Source organism: Alligator sinensis, unplaced genomic scaffold (assembly GCF_000455745.1).
Source record: "Alligator sinensis unplaced genomic scaffold, ASM45574v1 scaffold37_1, whole genome shotgun sequence".
Taxonomy (NCBI): Eukaryota; Metazoa; Chordata; order Crocodylia; family Alligatoridae; genus Alligator; species Alligator sinensis.
Genome location: NW_005841955.1, coordinates 1,764,467 through 1,779,370, shown reverse-complemented (window position 1 = coordinate 1,779,370; position 14,904 = coordinate 1,764,467). Strand labels below are relative to the sequence as shown.

Here is a 14,904-nt window from a genome sequence, read left to right as displayed (position 1 = left end):
GCATTTGCTGGGGCTGTGAGGCTGTGTGGGGCAGGAGGGTTGCTATAGCCTGCAGCCCAGATACTGCTCCCAGCAGAACCAGGGAACGAGGTCAAAGGCAGGGGAAGGCTGTCTTGCAGGAACTGCAGAGGGGTCACTGCTTGCTGCCAGGAGACCCCAGGAGCACCAAGACAGACACCAGTGCCAGGGAGTGTCCACAGACCACGTACAGGGACATAGACAATACCGCTCCCTGAGATACCCTGCCAGGGGCAGTGCACACGGGATCCCCAGAACACCACGTGCAAGTGAGAGACTGTGTAAATAAGTTCTTGAGGGTTTATTAGACAGTGTATCCATGTGTTTATTTAATGATTATTTGTTATGTTGTAAATAGTTAAATCCTATCAATAGTTTGAAATTGTCTGCAAGGGTGCTTGATTGTACGGGGAGGCTCTCCACTCGGGGCACTGCAGCAGCTTCCCAGGGGGGCTAGGCAGGGCTACTAGCTACTGGGTACCCCAGGATCTCATTATTCAGGTGAGGGCGCATGTAGCGTTGCTCCCAGGATTACACCAAAAATAACACTGGTCTCCATTAACCGTAGAAATGTGTTTGAGCAGTTAGAGATATTGAAAGATCAAGAAGAGATGACTAGTAAACTTTACTACATAGTAGAGGTTAGAGGAGTACAGCATTGAAAGAGAAGAAGAATGTACATACTCTGATAAAAATAGGGAAGGGTGGAGAGGCAGACTTGCCTCTTAAAGTCCAGAGCTAAGAAACCAGAGATGAAGTTTTAGTTCGATCTTTATGACCGACAACAATAAAGATACTGACAACACAGTGAGGCCATCTTTCCTTTAGGACAAGGTTTTTCAACCTTTTTGGATCAGTGTAGTCTCGGCAGGCAGACACAGAGCAGTGTACCCCCGGAGCAGTGTGTGTGTTTGGGGGGGGGGGGGGGTGGTGGTGCATGGCCAAATGCAGAGTGGCAGCAGCTGCCGCATTCAAGCTCCCCACCCCCACCGCGTCCAGCTAGGCGGGCAGTGCCTGTGCGGCAGCGTGGGATGGTACATGGCAGCACTCCATCTCCGCCCACTCACACGTACTCCTTAGGGTCTTCTCAAGTACCCCTGGTGGTACATGTACCCCCAGTTGACAACCCCTGCTTTAGGAGCACCTTCTGTTTATACTATGTGATCTCTCCATTCTCTCTCCCTACTGTAGAGCTGTTGTCTTCTTATAGGATTGTTTTTTTTTCTATCAAGACTTTCAGAAACAAGCTATTAAAACTGGCAGTCAAACACCTACAGCCATGTTGTGACACCTCTCCAAGCTGGAAGCAAGGAATTTTGGTGGTGTCTTTTATTGGACCAAATGGATACTTAGGAGAGAGGTTAAATAAGCTTTTGGGGTACAACATGCCGTTCTTCAGAAATGATCTTGGGTTGCTCAACCTGAAAAAGAGCACATTGTGCTCAAAAGCTTGTTTAATGACTTGCTGGGCGTGTCTACATGTCCATTAGTGTACTGTTGTTACAGTGCATTAAGTTTGTTACCTCTAATATGAGGTACTAACTATATGCTCAGTAGCCAGTGCTACTGTGCACTAGTGCTGGTGCATGGTCTTTTTGTGATGGTAATGTGCAGCAGACTAATTCTATTGCGCATTAGCATGGCTTTTGATGTGATGTGTTAATGCACAGTAGAATTAGTCTGTTGCACACTGAACATCTCATGTAGATGCACCCCCTGACCTATACAGTTAGTTCAATAAAATATATCTCCAAACATCCTTACTTCTTGTATATTTCCTAAACCATCCTGTCTACGAAAATGGTCCAACCACTTTCCAAGCTGGACAAGTTTTGAACACTCCTATTCTTTTCCTGCCAATTTTCCATTTTTTTTTGTTTTTGAGGAGAATAAGCCATGTTCATATACAGATTTTTTGGTTCTGGCAAATCGTAGCTCTCTGTGCCATTTTTCTCAGTATGTAAAGTGGAGGTTGATTAGAAATATCTGATATGTTAATGTTTTTAAAGTGCATTGACATCTGTGGATCAAGTTAGTATACATAGATACTGATTATATTATAAATATTATAAAGTGAATATCACTAATGAGGACTAGGGAAATGTTAGGACCCTGAACTGAAGCTGAGTTTTCCATGTATTTTCTTCTCATCACTGTTTATCTTCCTGTTACAAACCCCATCCTTTGACAAAAAAGCCTTGCTGACTGCAGCTGGGATTTTTCTGCTGATTCATTCCATCAACCTCTCTCTCTCTCTCTCTCTCTCTCAATTAATCCTTCAAAGGATTTTACTTCCAATTTTCAAAACATAAAAAATTACTGAATCAAGTTTTTCCACAGTCAGAACCTAAGGGATCTACCTACCAAAGAGAGAGAGTTGAAATATTTAAGTCTAAATTAATTAACAGTTTCCATCCTGTGGTGATTTTAATAATCTGCCTTGTAAGTGATCTAGAAGGACTACTTTTAAGAGGAAAGTGCATGCCCAATTTTCCATGTTCAGTCACATACCATTTTTTCCCCGTTGGGTCATTGCTGAATGTGAAATGATTTCTCTCATTAAGATCTTAAACCAACAAAAAAGATTAAACAGCAACATCAGATTCTTCTTGTCACTCAACCTACATCAAAAGGGCTTCAACAGGTGCAGTTTCCCCCACTTACTAGCTACAGATGCATTGGTGACTGTAGCAAATAGATTTGGCTGTTTCTAAAGGACCTGGTTTCAATATACATTTAAATTCAGACTCTCCTTATCACTGTTTGCATAACACTTAAAGAGTGTAAAAAATTAAAGTTTGAGAGACACAATGGAGCAGAGAAAAAGGAGATAATGAAAATGGAGAGGGATCTAGACACCTGAGAATTACTAATGGGAGGTAAAATTTCTGAACTTCAAATCACTGGGAAAAATATCAATGCAGGTCAGCAAAGATAAATAGAGCATCATTTGGTTCTGTTTAGCATCCTACATGATTGAGTTGGGCTGAGGATAAGGCAATAAATGACAAATTGAAGTGAATGAATTTGTTGAGGTATAGGAAGTAAATCAGGTTACATTAGAACAATTTATCACGATAATTTCTAAACTGCAAAAGTCCTGGTCCCAAATTAGTGAAGATAATGGGACGCATCCTATTGACTTTAATGCACTTTGGGTCAGGGTGTATTTATGTAGTATTTCACTGGGCATACATAACCACCTATGCATATCCATATAAAAATAATTATATAAAAGAACTGTGACAGTTATAGTCTTTAACTGGAAAAATAAGCTAAAATACTTCCTCATGTGCTCTAAATGGAATATTGTAAATGCTTGGGAAAGATGCAGCAGAATTTGTGCTCTTTAAAGTTTGTTAGTGAACTAAGCATGTTTAAAAAATAGAGAAATGAGACCAGTCCAACCAAGAAATACTCCATCTATGCAAAGATAGCTTGGACCCAGCTAGGAAGTATACAGCAACAAGTAATTAACTCAGTGTACTTAACATCTAGCAGCTCATTGGGCTGGCATAGTTAGGGCATGACCGTTTCTGTAGGCAACAGCACACAAGGGAACAATGTACGTAGCATTACATCCAGATACCTATAACTTTTCAGCCTTAGTGACTAGGCACCTCTTTTCAGCTGTATTGACTGGGGAGCAGCCTTTGAAATGAGTCCGGAATAGGCTCAGACTCTGGAACCATAGCCTTGCCCTGTCACAATACCTCCATGTATCTCAAGTAAAAAAGTACCTGAATTGGTTAGTTTTGGTTGGTCACAAAAATTGCTTACTATCTCTGTTCCCTGACTTAATGAGCATAACTCTGTAACAACAAGTACTTGAAGAATGTGTGAGCCAGGCCTATATCACTTCTCTGGCCAGCCTTGGGCCATCACTGAGAAACAAGCCCTCCCATACACTTTCACTGGAGGAGAGTGGAGTGGAAGAAGTGGGTAGGATTCATTTCTCAGCAGTGGTCCCAGGCTTAGCATGGAGGCCACCATGGTGACATGGCCATCTGGGCACTGAATTGGTTAGGAAAAGGTAGCAGATAGGAAAGACTAGGCAAGTTTGAGAAAATGTTAAAGCACACAACTTGCCTGAAGCATCTTTCTTCAAAAGTGCCAGCAGAAATTGTAAATTCACAACCTTAGAAGCAAGTCTGTGTGATCTTCTTGCTTGTGTGCTAGTGTTTTAATGTGTGGTTTTGGAAACCTAGTCCTCCTGCTGTGATAAGCAGTGTCCCAGCTCATAAAAAACAAAACAAAACAAAAAAAGAAAACACAGCACATCAGTTTAATTTAGTTGAATGTGTCAGTTAAATATATAACCAGTTGAAATAAAATTTGAACTCCCTAAAAAGCTTCTAGAAGATGAACACAAAATGGATGTGAGTGGCCAAAGCAAATCCATGTTTAAATTCAAGAGCAAGCTCACAGGAATGGTGCTGGTATTCTCCCTATTCTAGACTTGAACAATGTTGTACTAATAATATGACTGTAGTGACACTTTACGACTGGTTTGCGTGGGATAATATGACTGTAGTGACACTTTACGACTGGTGTGTGTGGGGGTCATTTAAAAAATATTTCACATCTTAAGAGAGAGTTTCAAGAGGTTGAGGACCTTTTATATACTGTCTCTAATGCTCACCTTTCACGCTCCTGCTCCAAGAGGTTGGTAAAGTCATCACTCTTGTTCATGTAATCCGTATGCTTATGCTTCTCATTTTCCAGCTCATAAACTGTGCGCCGGTGGCACTTCTCTGCCAGCAGGAGCTGTTCCAACATGCGTCGGTAAGTCTCCTTCTGCTTTTCTTCAAGTCTGTCCAGCTGGATTGTTTAAAAGGAGAAGAAATTGTTTTCCTAACCAAGGATGTTACATTTGGTAAATGCAAGTTCAACAATTTTGTCTTGGGCTTTACATAAAGCAGTGACTAGGAATAAGGTTAATTGTAGGGGGAAAAAATCTAATTTATAGTGTATTGTGACAATAAACATGTGCTTAGTTCTCAAATATGTAAAAGACAGAATCTTGCAGTTTCAGGATAATGAATAATACTTTTCCAGCATTGAGGCCCTGTTGTGATGAGGTGCTATGCACACTGTCCTCTCACTGACTTAAAGAAGACTGGTGTGTTTTGCACCACGCAGCAGGCAGGACTGAACCACTGATCTTCTGAGAACCTAAGCTTATTACATGATCAGCAACTCCTGTAATGTGACGAACATCCTCAGGAACTACAGAAGTCAATGGCAACTGAATGCCTGAGAACAGCAGAAGGGAGACGCCAATGCAAAAATATTTATGCTTAATGTTTGGTACTTAAGTGCATGCAAACACATTTAAGTTTCTGTGTAATAAAAGAGGGTGGGTATGTAGGGCCTGCCACCTATGATGCACTAGCTCCTCTGTGATTACTGCCCATGTATAAACTTTACCCCAGGGTAAATGGGACTACCCCATGGCAGTTTGTCCCACACAATGAAATAAGGGTAAACTACAGTGGAATAGCTTTAATTTGTCATAGGGTAAAATGCACTCACAGGCAGTTACCAAGAATAGCTAGTATACTGTAAATCCCTGCCTTGACGTACCTCACAGAAGCTTGTTCATGTACCTGTGTCTTAAATGTTGCAATTGAGTATCTAAATGGGAATTTAGATAGGTAAATGTGGGTGTTGGCACTCAAGCTAAATGCTCAAGATTGAAAGCTGGACTGTGTAACTTCAGCATAGTCACAGCATACATTCCTGTGAAAGTACATTCTCATGTGAGCTATAACAAATATCATATTTGGCTAGATAAATACAGTACCTTTCTGTTCATGTACCTCCAAGGTTTTTATTGGGTTCTTCACAGACTACACTCAACCTACTCATTATAGGAATGAGAATAGCCAAGACTGCACATGCCAAGTGCTGTTTTATAATATCACTGTATGGGCTAAGGGGAAGAGGATAAAAGGACTGCAGCCCTTTTGAAACAATCCTTTAGATATTTAATATCTTAATCAGAGATGTTCATGAAATTTCATGAAGGAGAGACAGCCTGGCATGGATTCATATTGGGAGAGAAGGTCTTCTAAAGCCAGAAAATATCATCACAGTATTTTAATGCCAACCATTTTATAATAAGCTTTCTAGACAGGATTGTTTTTGCAGTGAATGGAGACAAGACCAAAGTCCTTTTTAGATAAAATTCCTGTTATGCTATTTTAGTGTTGTTTCTGAATATTTCATGTATCTTCATGTATTCAGTGCTGTTCAATGTGTTTATTAATGATTTAGATGCTGACATAGAAAGCTTCATGAGCTAGTGCAGACAACACAAAACTGGGAAGAATAGTGAACATGTCAGAGGGTGGGAGTACAATGCAGAAGGATCTCCATAAATTGGAAAGATGGGCTGAAGCTGACAGTATGGAGTTCAAAGCAGACAAATGGAAGGGGCTACACCTTGGGAAGAATAATCAAAAACACAAATACAAAATGGGTGACAGCTGGCTGGATGGCAGCACTATCAAGAAGGGTCTAGGAGTCTTGGTAGACCACAGACTCAGTATGAGTCTACAGTGTGATGCAGCCTCACAAAAGGGAAAAGTGATTTGGGGATGCATCCATAGAAGAATTAGATGCAAGACGAGGAAGGTGATAGTGCCTCTCTACTCAGCACTAAGTAGGCCTCATCTAGAGTATTAGGTGTAGTTCTGGGCTCCTCATTTTATAAAGGACATAGAGAAGTTAGAAAGGGCCCAGAGATGGGTGACAAAGATGATAAAGAGCTTGCAGAATAGGTGCTTAAGTGAGAACATCATAGCAGTCTTCAAATACTTGAAGGGCTGCCATAAAGAAGAGTGAAAGCACCTTTTCTCTCTTGCTGCAGAGAGGACATGGACAATGGCTTGAGGTTACAGCAAGGTAGGTTTAGGCTGGGTATCAGGAAAAACTGTTAGAACAGTGAGGCAGTGGAATAGACTGCCTAGGGAATTTGTGGACTCTCCATCACTGGAGGTGTTCAAGTAGAGGTTGGACAGTCACTGGTCGGGAATGACCTAGGCATAGCTACGCCTATGTTCTATTGGTATTTCCCAGGCTTCTGGCCTTTGCTGATTGCCTCTCTCCTGCTTTCCTTTACACGTGTCAGGGTGTTTTTAAGCCTTTCTCAGAGGCATTGGGTGTTGGCTACAGCCAAGGCTGAGGATTTTAACTGTGGTGTACCAATGTTTCTGCTGGGACTAAAGCCAGAAGTTCCTGGCTAGAGATTCTTGCCCATCTGCACAGGTTCAGACTGATAACCATATTTGGAGTCAGGAAGGAATTTTACACAATGATCATATTGGTATGGCCCATAGGGGTTTTTACTTTCCTCTGTAGTGGGGAGCATGGTCCACTACCTAGGATCTCTTGAGTATAAATTGACAACATTTCATAGAAGCAGAATATTTGGCTGCCATGGTTTCCCTGCTGGCAGGTTAGGGTATTAGGTCTGTGTTGTGTCAGGGTTAACAGCAGTTTTATGAAGAGTTTATATTATGTATTGTGTAGGATGGTTTGGATAAGGATGATCCTACTTCAGGCAGGAAGTTGAACTAGATGATTTCTGGAGGTCTTTTCCAGTCCTGTTTCTCTAAGAGTTCTAAGATTTTTGCACTTTCTATGCTGTCCCTGAATACTACATTTGATTTTGTTTACTAGATACCAGATTAGAAGTATAACACCATCTTTTAAAGTATCTTCTAACCAACAGTTAATTATGAATAGTGCAGTATTCCAGTAGCCAGGGAACTTTGCAAAAGTGTACATAAATTGTGACTTACTATATATCAAGTGCATCTACACATGCTTTAATATGCATTAGCCTATTTTAATGCACATTAAAGTGTCACTGAAAAACTGTGCTATTTAGTAAATGTGCATTAAGACAGGCTAATGTGCATTTTCCTAGTACCTCACAATTGACTCAGGACTCCTATACACATGCACAAAGCCTGTTCCAATATGCTGGAAATCCAGAAGATTAATCAAGTCTTCTGGAGTGTGAAAATTAACACATTCTAGCAGAGCCTAGCATCATGTGTATCAGCATCCTCACGCTGAAAAATGGCAGCGGGGTGCTTTGAACTAAAGCTCATTTATCCTCTAGTGATAGAAAGTTCACAAATTCCCTAGGCAGTCTATTCCACTGCCTAACTGTTTTAACAGTGAAGAAGTTTTTCCTGATATCCAGCCTAAACCTACTTTGCTGTAACCTCAAGCCATTGGTCCATGTTCTCTCTGCCACAAGAGAGAAAAGGTATTTTCCCTCTTCTTTCCCTTGTTGAACGAGCTTTAGTTCAAAGCACCCCACCATCATTTTTCAGCATGGGGATGCTGATACACGCTGATGCTCAGGCACTTTTAATTAGTGTGGCTGGTTAATTAAAACATGTCCCCCACCCACCCTATGCCTCCCAGAACACGTGTAAAAATGCCCTGAGATACTAGATTTAATGTGCATTAATGCATGTGTAGACAAACCCATTGTTGGGTACTCCACAAAACTTAATGGAGACCAAAGATGCCCTTTTATACTTTGTGTGATGTGCTGGGTACTCCATCAGACACAAGGACCTTACTTGATCTCAGATCTGTTATATGGTAGTATAATTCAGCAGACTTCAATTCCAGGATCAAATCCCACAGCTGTAATTTGGGGATTCTTCTGACTCCCTTCAGTCAGGGGTGGGAGGGAATATCTTCCAAACATGGAGTGTCACTATGGGTTTATGAAGGTGTGAGATCCATAGATACAAAGGTGTGTTTCTTCCAAACATATAGTCACTATAGGTTTACAAAAGTGAGATCAACATCAGTCTGAGATAGATTATTATCATGTGAACAGCTAATATGACTATTGATGGATCAGTGATTTCCTAAAGTGCAGTGTGGCATACCAGGAAGATGGGCAGGGAACAGTAAAACAATAGTGAAAGTGGGAAAGAGGAACCTGCTTCCAGCCAACACCGCTGCTGCTGTCCCTGGTTGACCTGGGGTGGAGGAGGGAAGGCCCATGGGGACAATGCCCACATCATCTGGGGACAACGGTGGCTATGCACAGGTTCCTCCTTCCAGCACCTGCTCCCAACCAGGAGGGGACTTTGGGGGAAGGGGTGGCAGGAAACAGGCTCTGGAAGGAGGAACCTGCATGCTATTGCCACTGTCCCCTGCCAAATGAGGCACACTGCACAGTTGTAGCCTGTGGCTGGGATGTAGTAGGAGCCCTGGCTCTGGGGCTCCCCCTAGTCAGCCAAGGACAGTGACAGAAGGGGAGTGCAGCCTCAACCCCACACCTCCCCTGCATCCTCCCCTTCCTCCATGTTCTTTACCTGGAGGAAGCAGAACCCTAAGGAACATGACAGATGTATTATGATTGTATTCAAACCAATGTTACTGCATGGAAAATGTATTATTGGCTTAGGGACAGATAAACAGTCACATCCTCTTTAGTTCTTTTTATTTTTCATAAGTGCTGAATATTCTCCTCTTGAATGTAAGGTAAATGAGTTTTTTTTTTAGGTCATGAAGAGAATCTCTATCCATCCTAGGGAATTTCATAAGTGGTTTTTTTTGTTTTTGTTTTTTTTTGTTTGTTTTTGTTTTGTTTTTTGTTTGGTTTTTTTTACCTCTGAAATAGGTTTCTCATAGACATCTTCCCCTATGGATTTTTCTTCAGCAAGGATTGCGTCTCTGTGTAATACTCTTAGGACATTCTCTGGAGCCGCAGATCCATAGTGAGCTTCTAAAACTTCAGGTTTGGTCTTCTCTGTCTTCAGCATATGGATCACATCTTCCCTGGCCTGTGAAAATGACAATTCAGTACAATTAGACAACCTGCAACCAGCAGACAAACTAACTTTTACCACTGCAACTACACTCTACATGTGCTCCTCCTGTGCCATTGCTACTGCGCCGTTATCTAGTACTTCCTCTAGTCAGCACACGGTTATTTTTAGCCACTATGTCACCATAGTGACGTGCTAAAGTGAGGGTGTGTGTCACTATGGCAACATAGCTCCGGTACCACAGTTTTTGCCCACTGAAGCTACATTGCCATAGCTCATTGCTATGGTGACGTAGTATGTTGTCTCGTGTAGATGCGCCCGGTGTGTATAACATGTACTGTACACATGCCAAAAAAAAAAGATAAAACCAATGTAAGATCTCAATAGCTGGGAAGTATCTGAATAAAATTTGCCTGTGTGAACTGAATTCGACCCCTTGTATATATGAAGTATGACTTGCCCAGGATTACATATGAAGTCTATAGCTGCCAGGAATAATACTCTGTGACCCAGGGCCCTAGCATACAGCCTTAATCTATTGAGAACAACAGTTGGCAACCTTGTTAGGTGGCTGGCACAATGCCCCAGCTCAGGTCCAAGGTGGGCTGGCACTAGGACGTGGCCACTGCCACTGCCACCACCACTTCTCTCCACCTCTAAATTGTAATACAGATGAAGTCCCAGCCACCAAACACTGCCACACCCTTCAGCTTTGTAAACTAGATCCGATGGCCTAGCAGGATGGATCTAGCCTGTAGATTGCCAACCCCCAAAATAGAATACCCTTGTTCCTTTAAACCTACAGCTTCATTCACTGTCTACCCTGCAGGAGTCCTGTAGAACTAAGAATATGTTATGATATAATAAGAATATATGATATAGAACACACAAGATTAAATTAAGATATCTAAGGCAGCTGTAATTCTGATGCTTCTTAACTAGTAAGTGCTTGACTTTGCAATCTTAATAGTTTTTAAAAGTAAATGTTTGTATTCCAATTCATTTAAAAAAAAAGAAACTGAGCAAAAAATTATGCAATTATTCAGATCAATCCCAATTGATGCCAATAAAATATTTTTACTGAATCTACTCTGTCTTTGATATTCCTGGAATGTTTTAGACAGTGTAAAGAATATTTTGGTGATTTTTTTTTTCCACATTTATCAGGCATAAAGATCACGTATCTTAGTTACCATGAGCCCAGCGCTTCTGGAATCAAATGAAGCCATAAAAAGCCTCAAAAATGGCATAATATATATTTTCAATATATAAAAATGTCTTGAAAGTATTGAAAGAAGCAAAGTTTTTCTGGACTGACTCTGTAGTTGGGAGAGATATTAGTGATCTTTCAACCATCAAGTGTTCAGACCTGACAAAGGGCACATTGTGTCTGAAAGCTTATTTATCATCTCTCTCAACTATATAGTTGGTCCAATAAAATATGTCACCAAAAATTCAGTCTCTCTCATAGCTACAACAGCACACCAACCCTGCTACAGCATTAAGAATACAAAGCAGCTTTGGCCCAGCTCCTCAAAATACTTAGGAACCTAACTTCCATGGACTTCACCAAAACTTTTTAAAGCATGGATTAGTAACCTATGGCCTATAGGCTGAATTCAGCTCAGGGTGCCTCTGCAGCTTTTCAGCAACAGGGGATTTCAATGTGTTTGTTTCAAGGGGCTTTGCCTTCATAACAGTGGGGAGAAGTGGCAGTGGCAGCACTGTGTGCGGAGTGGAGACTGAGGCTGAGGTAGCAGTACAGCTGGGTTGAAAGCAGCCTACGCTTGGAGCTGAGCTCTATTAAAGTGAGTCCTCACTCCAAAACATTGCCCTGCTTTTAAGGATCCAGACCTTTGTTCATATCTAAGCCCCATTCTTAGAGCATACTTAAAAGATCAGGATCAACAGAAAAAGAGGACATGAAAGTGTCCTCTCTTCCAACCGTCATCCATCAGTTTGAGGGCGATAGTTCACATACAGGATATGGGAGACCTACAGCAGTTCCCTCCTCTACCTCAGAGGATTCAAGCCAACATCTGCCATAAGAGTGCCTTAGCCACCAGGGTGTAGAACATATGTTTAGAAGAGGCTTCAGTTGAAACTGTTACATTTTGGATGGCAAAGCACAGATTTATGGGAGCAGAGAAAGAAAGCGTATTGGAAGGATAGTTCTTTAGCCAGCCTAAGCCCCAAATATAATCAGGATTTATGACCCAACCCTGCTTGTGCCATTTTCTATTGCCTAGCTTAGACAGCTCCCCACTCAGTGTAGTAGCTGTAGTGAATCTTATTCTGAGGTGCCTGAACCTTCCCATACATTATGTAAGAAGCCAGCATTGATGACTCTGCTACTATAGGCACCTAATCCCTATTGTGGTTTTAATTCATCATTCACATGATTATCTTTTCAAGGATATCAGCTGTAATGAAAAAGACTAAGTAGTCTGAGTTCTAGCCTGCCGTTCTTGTAAGGAACACTTAGGCTAGGAACAGACATTCAAAAAGCCAGAACCTAAATCGATTCAATCTTTCCAGGTTAGTCTAACCTGCCTAAATTGAACCAATTGGCAAGTGAATACACATCAGGAAATGCAGGCACATGCCTGCAGTGGCTCAGGCTAGAAGCCAGGACATGCTAGAGCAGCCCTCGTCTATAGGGAAGCTGGGGGAGAGAGTGGGTGGGGGAGCGTGGCCAGCGCTGGCAGTAGCCTTAAGTGAATTGGCCAGGGAGGGCATTAAATTCCTCTACATCAGGTCGTTAGGATGCATCAGAGCAAAAAAAAAAAAAAGGCTTGTGCTAATAATAAACAGAATAGAAATTTATTTTATCTGATAAAAACAAGACCAGGAATGGAGGAGTTCTGAAGTGTAACTGTTCTTGATATTTAATGGGCACCAGGATTACAGACAATGTGCCAACTGTTGATCCTACTGGATCACAGTGTATGCATGAGGGCCACCCAGACCTTCAATGCATATGCTTGGGTAGAAATTTCTGGAGGAGTAGAGGCTGCCCAGCCCTTCCATCCTCTTTTTAGGGCACTGAGACAGAATCCAAAGACCAGACTGTGTCCAGATGTTTGGTGCTTCCATGGTTGTAGATGGATACATAGCTGGGAATCAAACTCAGATCTCCTGTGCAATAGACAAAGACTCAACCACTGAACCATAGGGGACTCCTTCACAGAAAACACCATCACTTCTAGTATTTCTCAGTTTTTACAAAACCAGTTAGTCTCCCTAAAACTTCTCATTCTGGGTCCAGAGGGAATAATCCAAAATAGCAGGCCTGTGAAATTAATAATTTCATGTTACCTCCAAATGACTGATTTTCCACTGAAACAAAGAACTCACGTGGTGCTGTTTTGTTTCAGGGTACCAGACACTTAAATCTAACCTGAGTGCCTGGCCCATTTACAGATAGCAAGCAAAATAATCCTAGGAGAAAGACATAAATACTTGGTGAAAAAAGGGGTGGGGAATTACGGGTGATGCTAAAGTACTTTTGACTACCAGAGAGGGACTATATTACAATTCCTACTGACAGATATGCTTTAGGACTCCATTCACTTCAATGCTGTTTATAAAGTACAGGATCACTCAGGACACAGACATGAGAAAGAGATTTTGGATTGGAAATAAAGTTGCCTATAAATCACAGCCCATGGTTGTTAGTGACAAGAAATCCATCTTTCTACTCCATTTTTCCCTTGGCAACGTGATAAGCAGGAATATCCCAAGATGGGAGATGACTAGATATTTCAATAGTTTCTTTTCAATGAAGACTTTTTTGAAAGTTTGAAAGTAATCAAGCCAGCTTTTTACATTCAGTGTATGGGATCTTAGAAAATGAATGATTTAAAATTTTTTTTAGCTTTTTATGTTTACTCATAACTACAATTGATAGGAACAGAAATACCCAGTTGCTTTTATATGCTATTTAAATTGTACAGTCTTTGAAGCTCTACTTTTATTACATTTTCCTTTACATCTGTATAAAGTTGCTGCTTCATTTTAATGCTGTAAATAACAGTTGGGATCAATGCAAACTAACACCCAGATTACTTTCACTTGTTAAAGTGGAAAGATTTTTAGGGCTGGAACTGCAAAGGGGCTGAGTTCTACCTAACTCCTGCCTTTGGTACTAAAATACAAATTTGTACCCCATTAAAACCTCTGTCCAGCTGTCCCTTAACTATGTCAGAGAACATAGCTCATAGTAATAGCCACTCCCCTTTTAGACAGCTTAGCAACCAAACTTCTTGATTTATTGACAAGACTTATGCAGCAATAGTGCAAGCCTCCCCACAGTGCCCAGACAATTTGCGCCAATGTGATTTCTGCTGTGTAGTCTGTTCTCCATACTGTCGGGACCCAGGGCAGCCGGCCAGCAGCTCTCCCTGACTCCCACCCGGGTAGTGGTCAGTAGAGGGTCGGTCCGGGGGCCTTAGAAGGCCGTCAGGCGGGTACTTGTGACGCTTGGAGTGGAAATAATTAGGCGGATGCTTATCGGTTGCAAAGCAAGATTATTTACTCACGCCGTCAAGGTGGTGAAAGACGGAGGTCAGAGATACTTGGTTAGTTACAGCTTAGAGTTCATGAAGTCGGTCTGCAAAGTAGGTCAGTTCGCAAAAGTGGTCAGGCAGAAGGTCGGGCCGGCGGTCGTCGATTACGTCTGAGATAAGGTCGAAGACGGGGGGGCGAACTGGCAAGTGATCAAATTGTCAGTTTACTCTAACACCTATGTTAGAGGTCTCCAGGTGTATACGGAGTCACTCTCTCTGACTTCACAGAAATGCAGTGGGGTTTTGTTTGTGTACTAGCCAATTGCTTTTTGCCACGTCATAAATTTAATTAGAATCGCCAGTTATCTAGCGGTCTTTGCTAGGGTATTATCATAGGGTTACTTCTTGTTTTCTTTGACCAATTATAATGATTTATGTACAGCACAGAAGGCTAAGTTCTATTTCATGTTGGTGTCGCAGTTATAAATTTCTTTTTGACATGCGCAGCAAAAAAAAGGCTGTTATTATCATTTGTTAACCCTTAGTTAACCTAGTGCAGAAAAAAA

At 41.6% G+C, this 14,904-nt stretch overlaps 1 protein-coding gene across 1 annotated transcript in view; it reads right to left on the bottom strand.

The window, feature by feature from the left end:
* Nucleotides 1-14,904, bottom strand: part of FILIP1 (filamin A interacting protein 1) — a 218,497-nt gene that overhangs the window by 94,367 nt on the left and 109,226 nt on the right. The window contains 2 exon segments of the mRNA XM_025200098.1: nt 4,661-4,839; nt 9,672-9,845. Coding sequence (XP_025055883.1) covers nt 4,661-4,839; nt 9,672-9,845 — 353 coding nt within the window.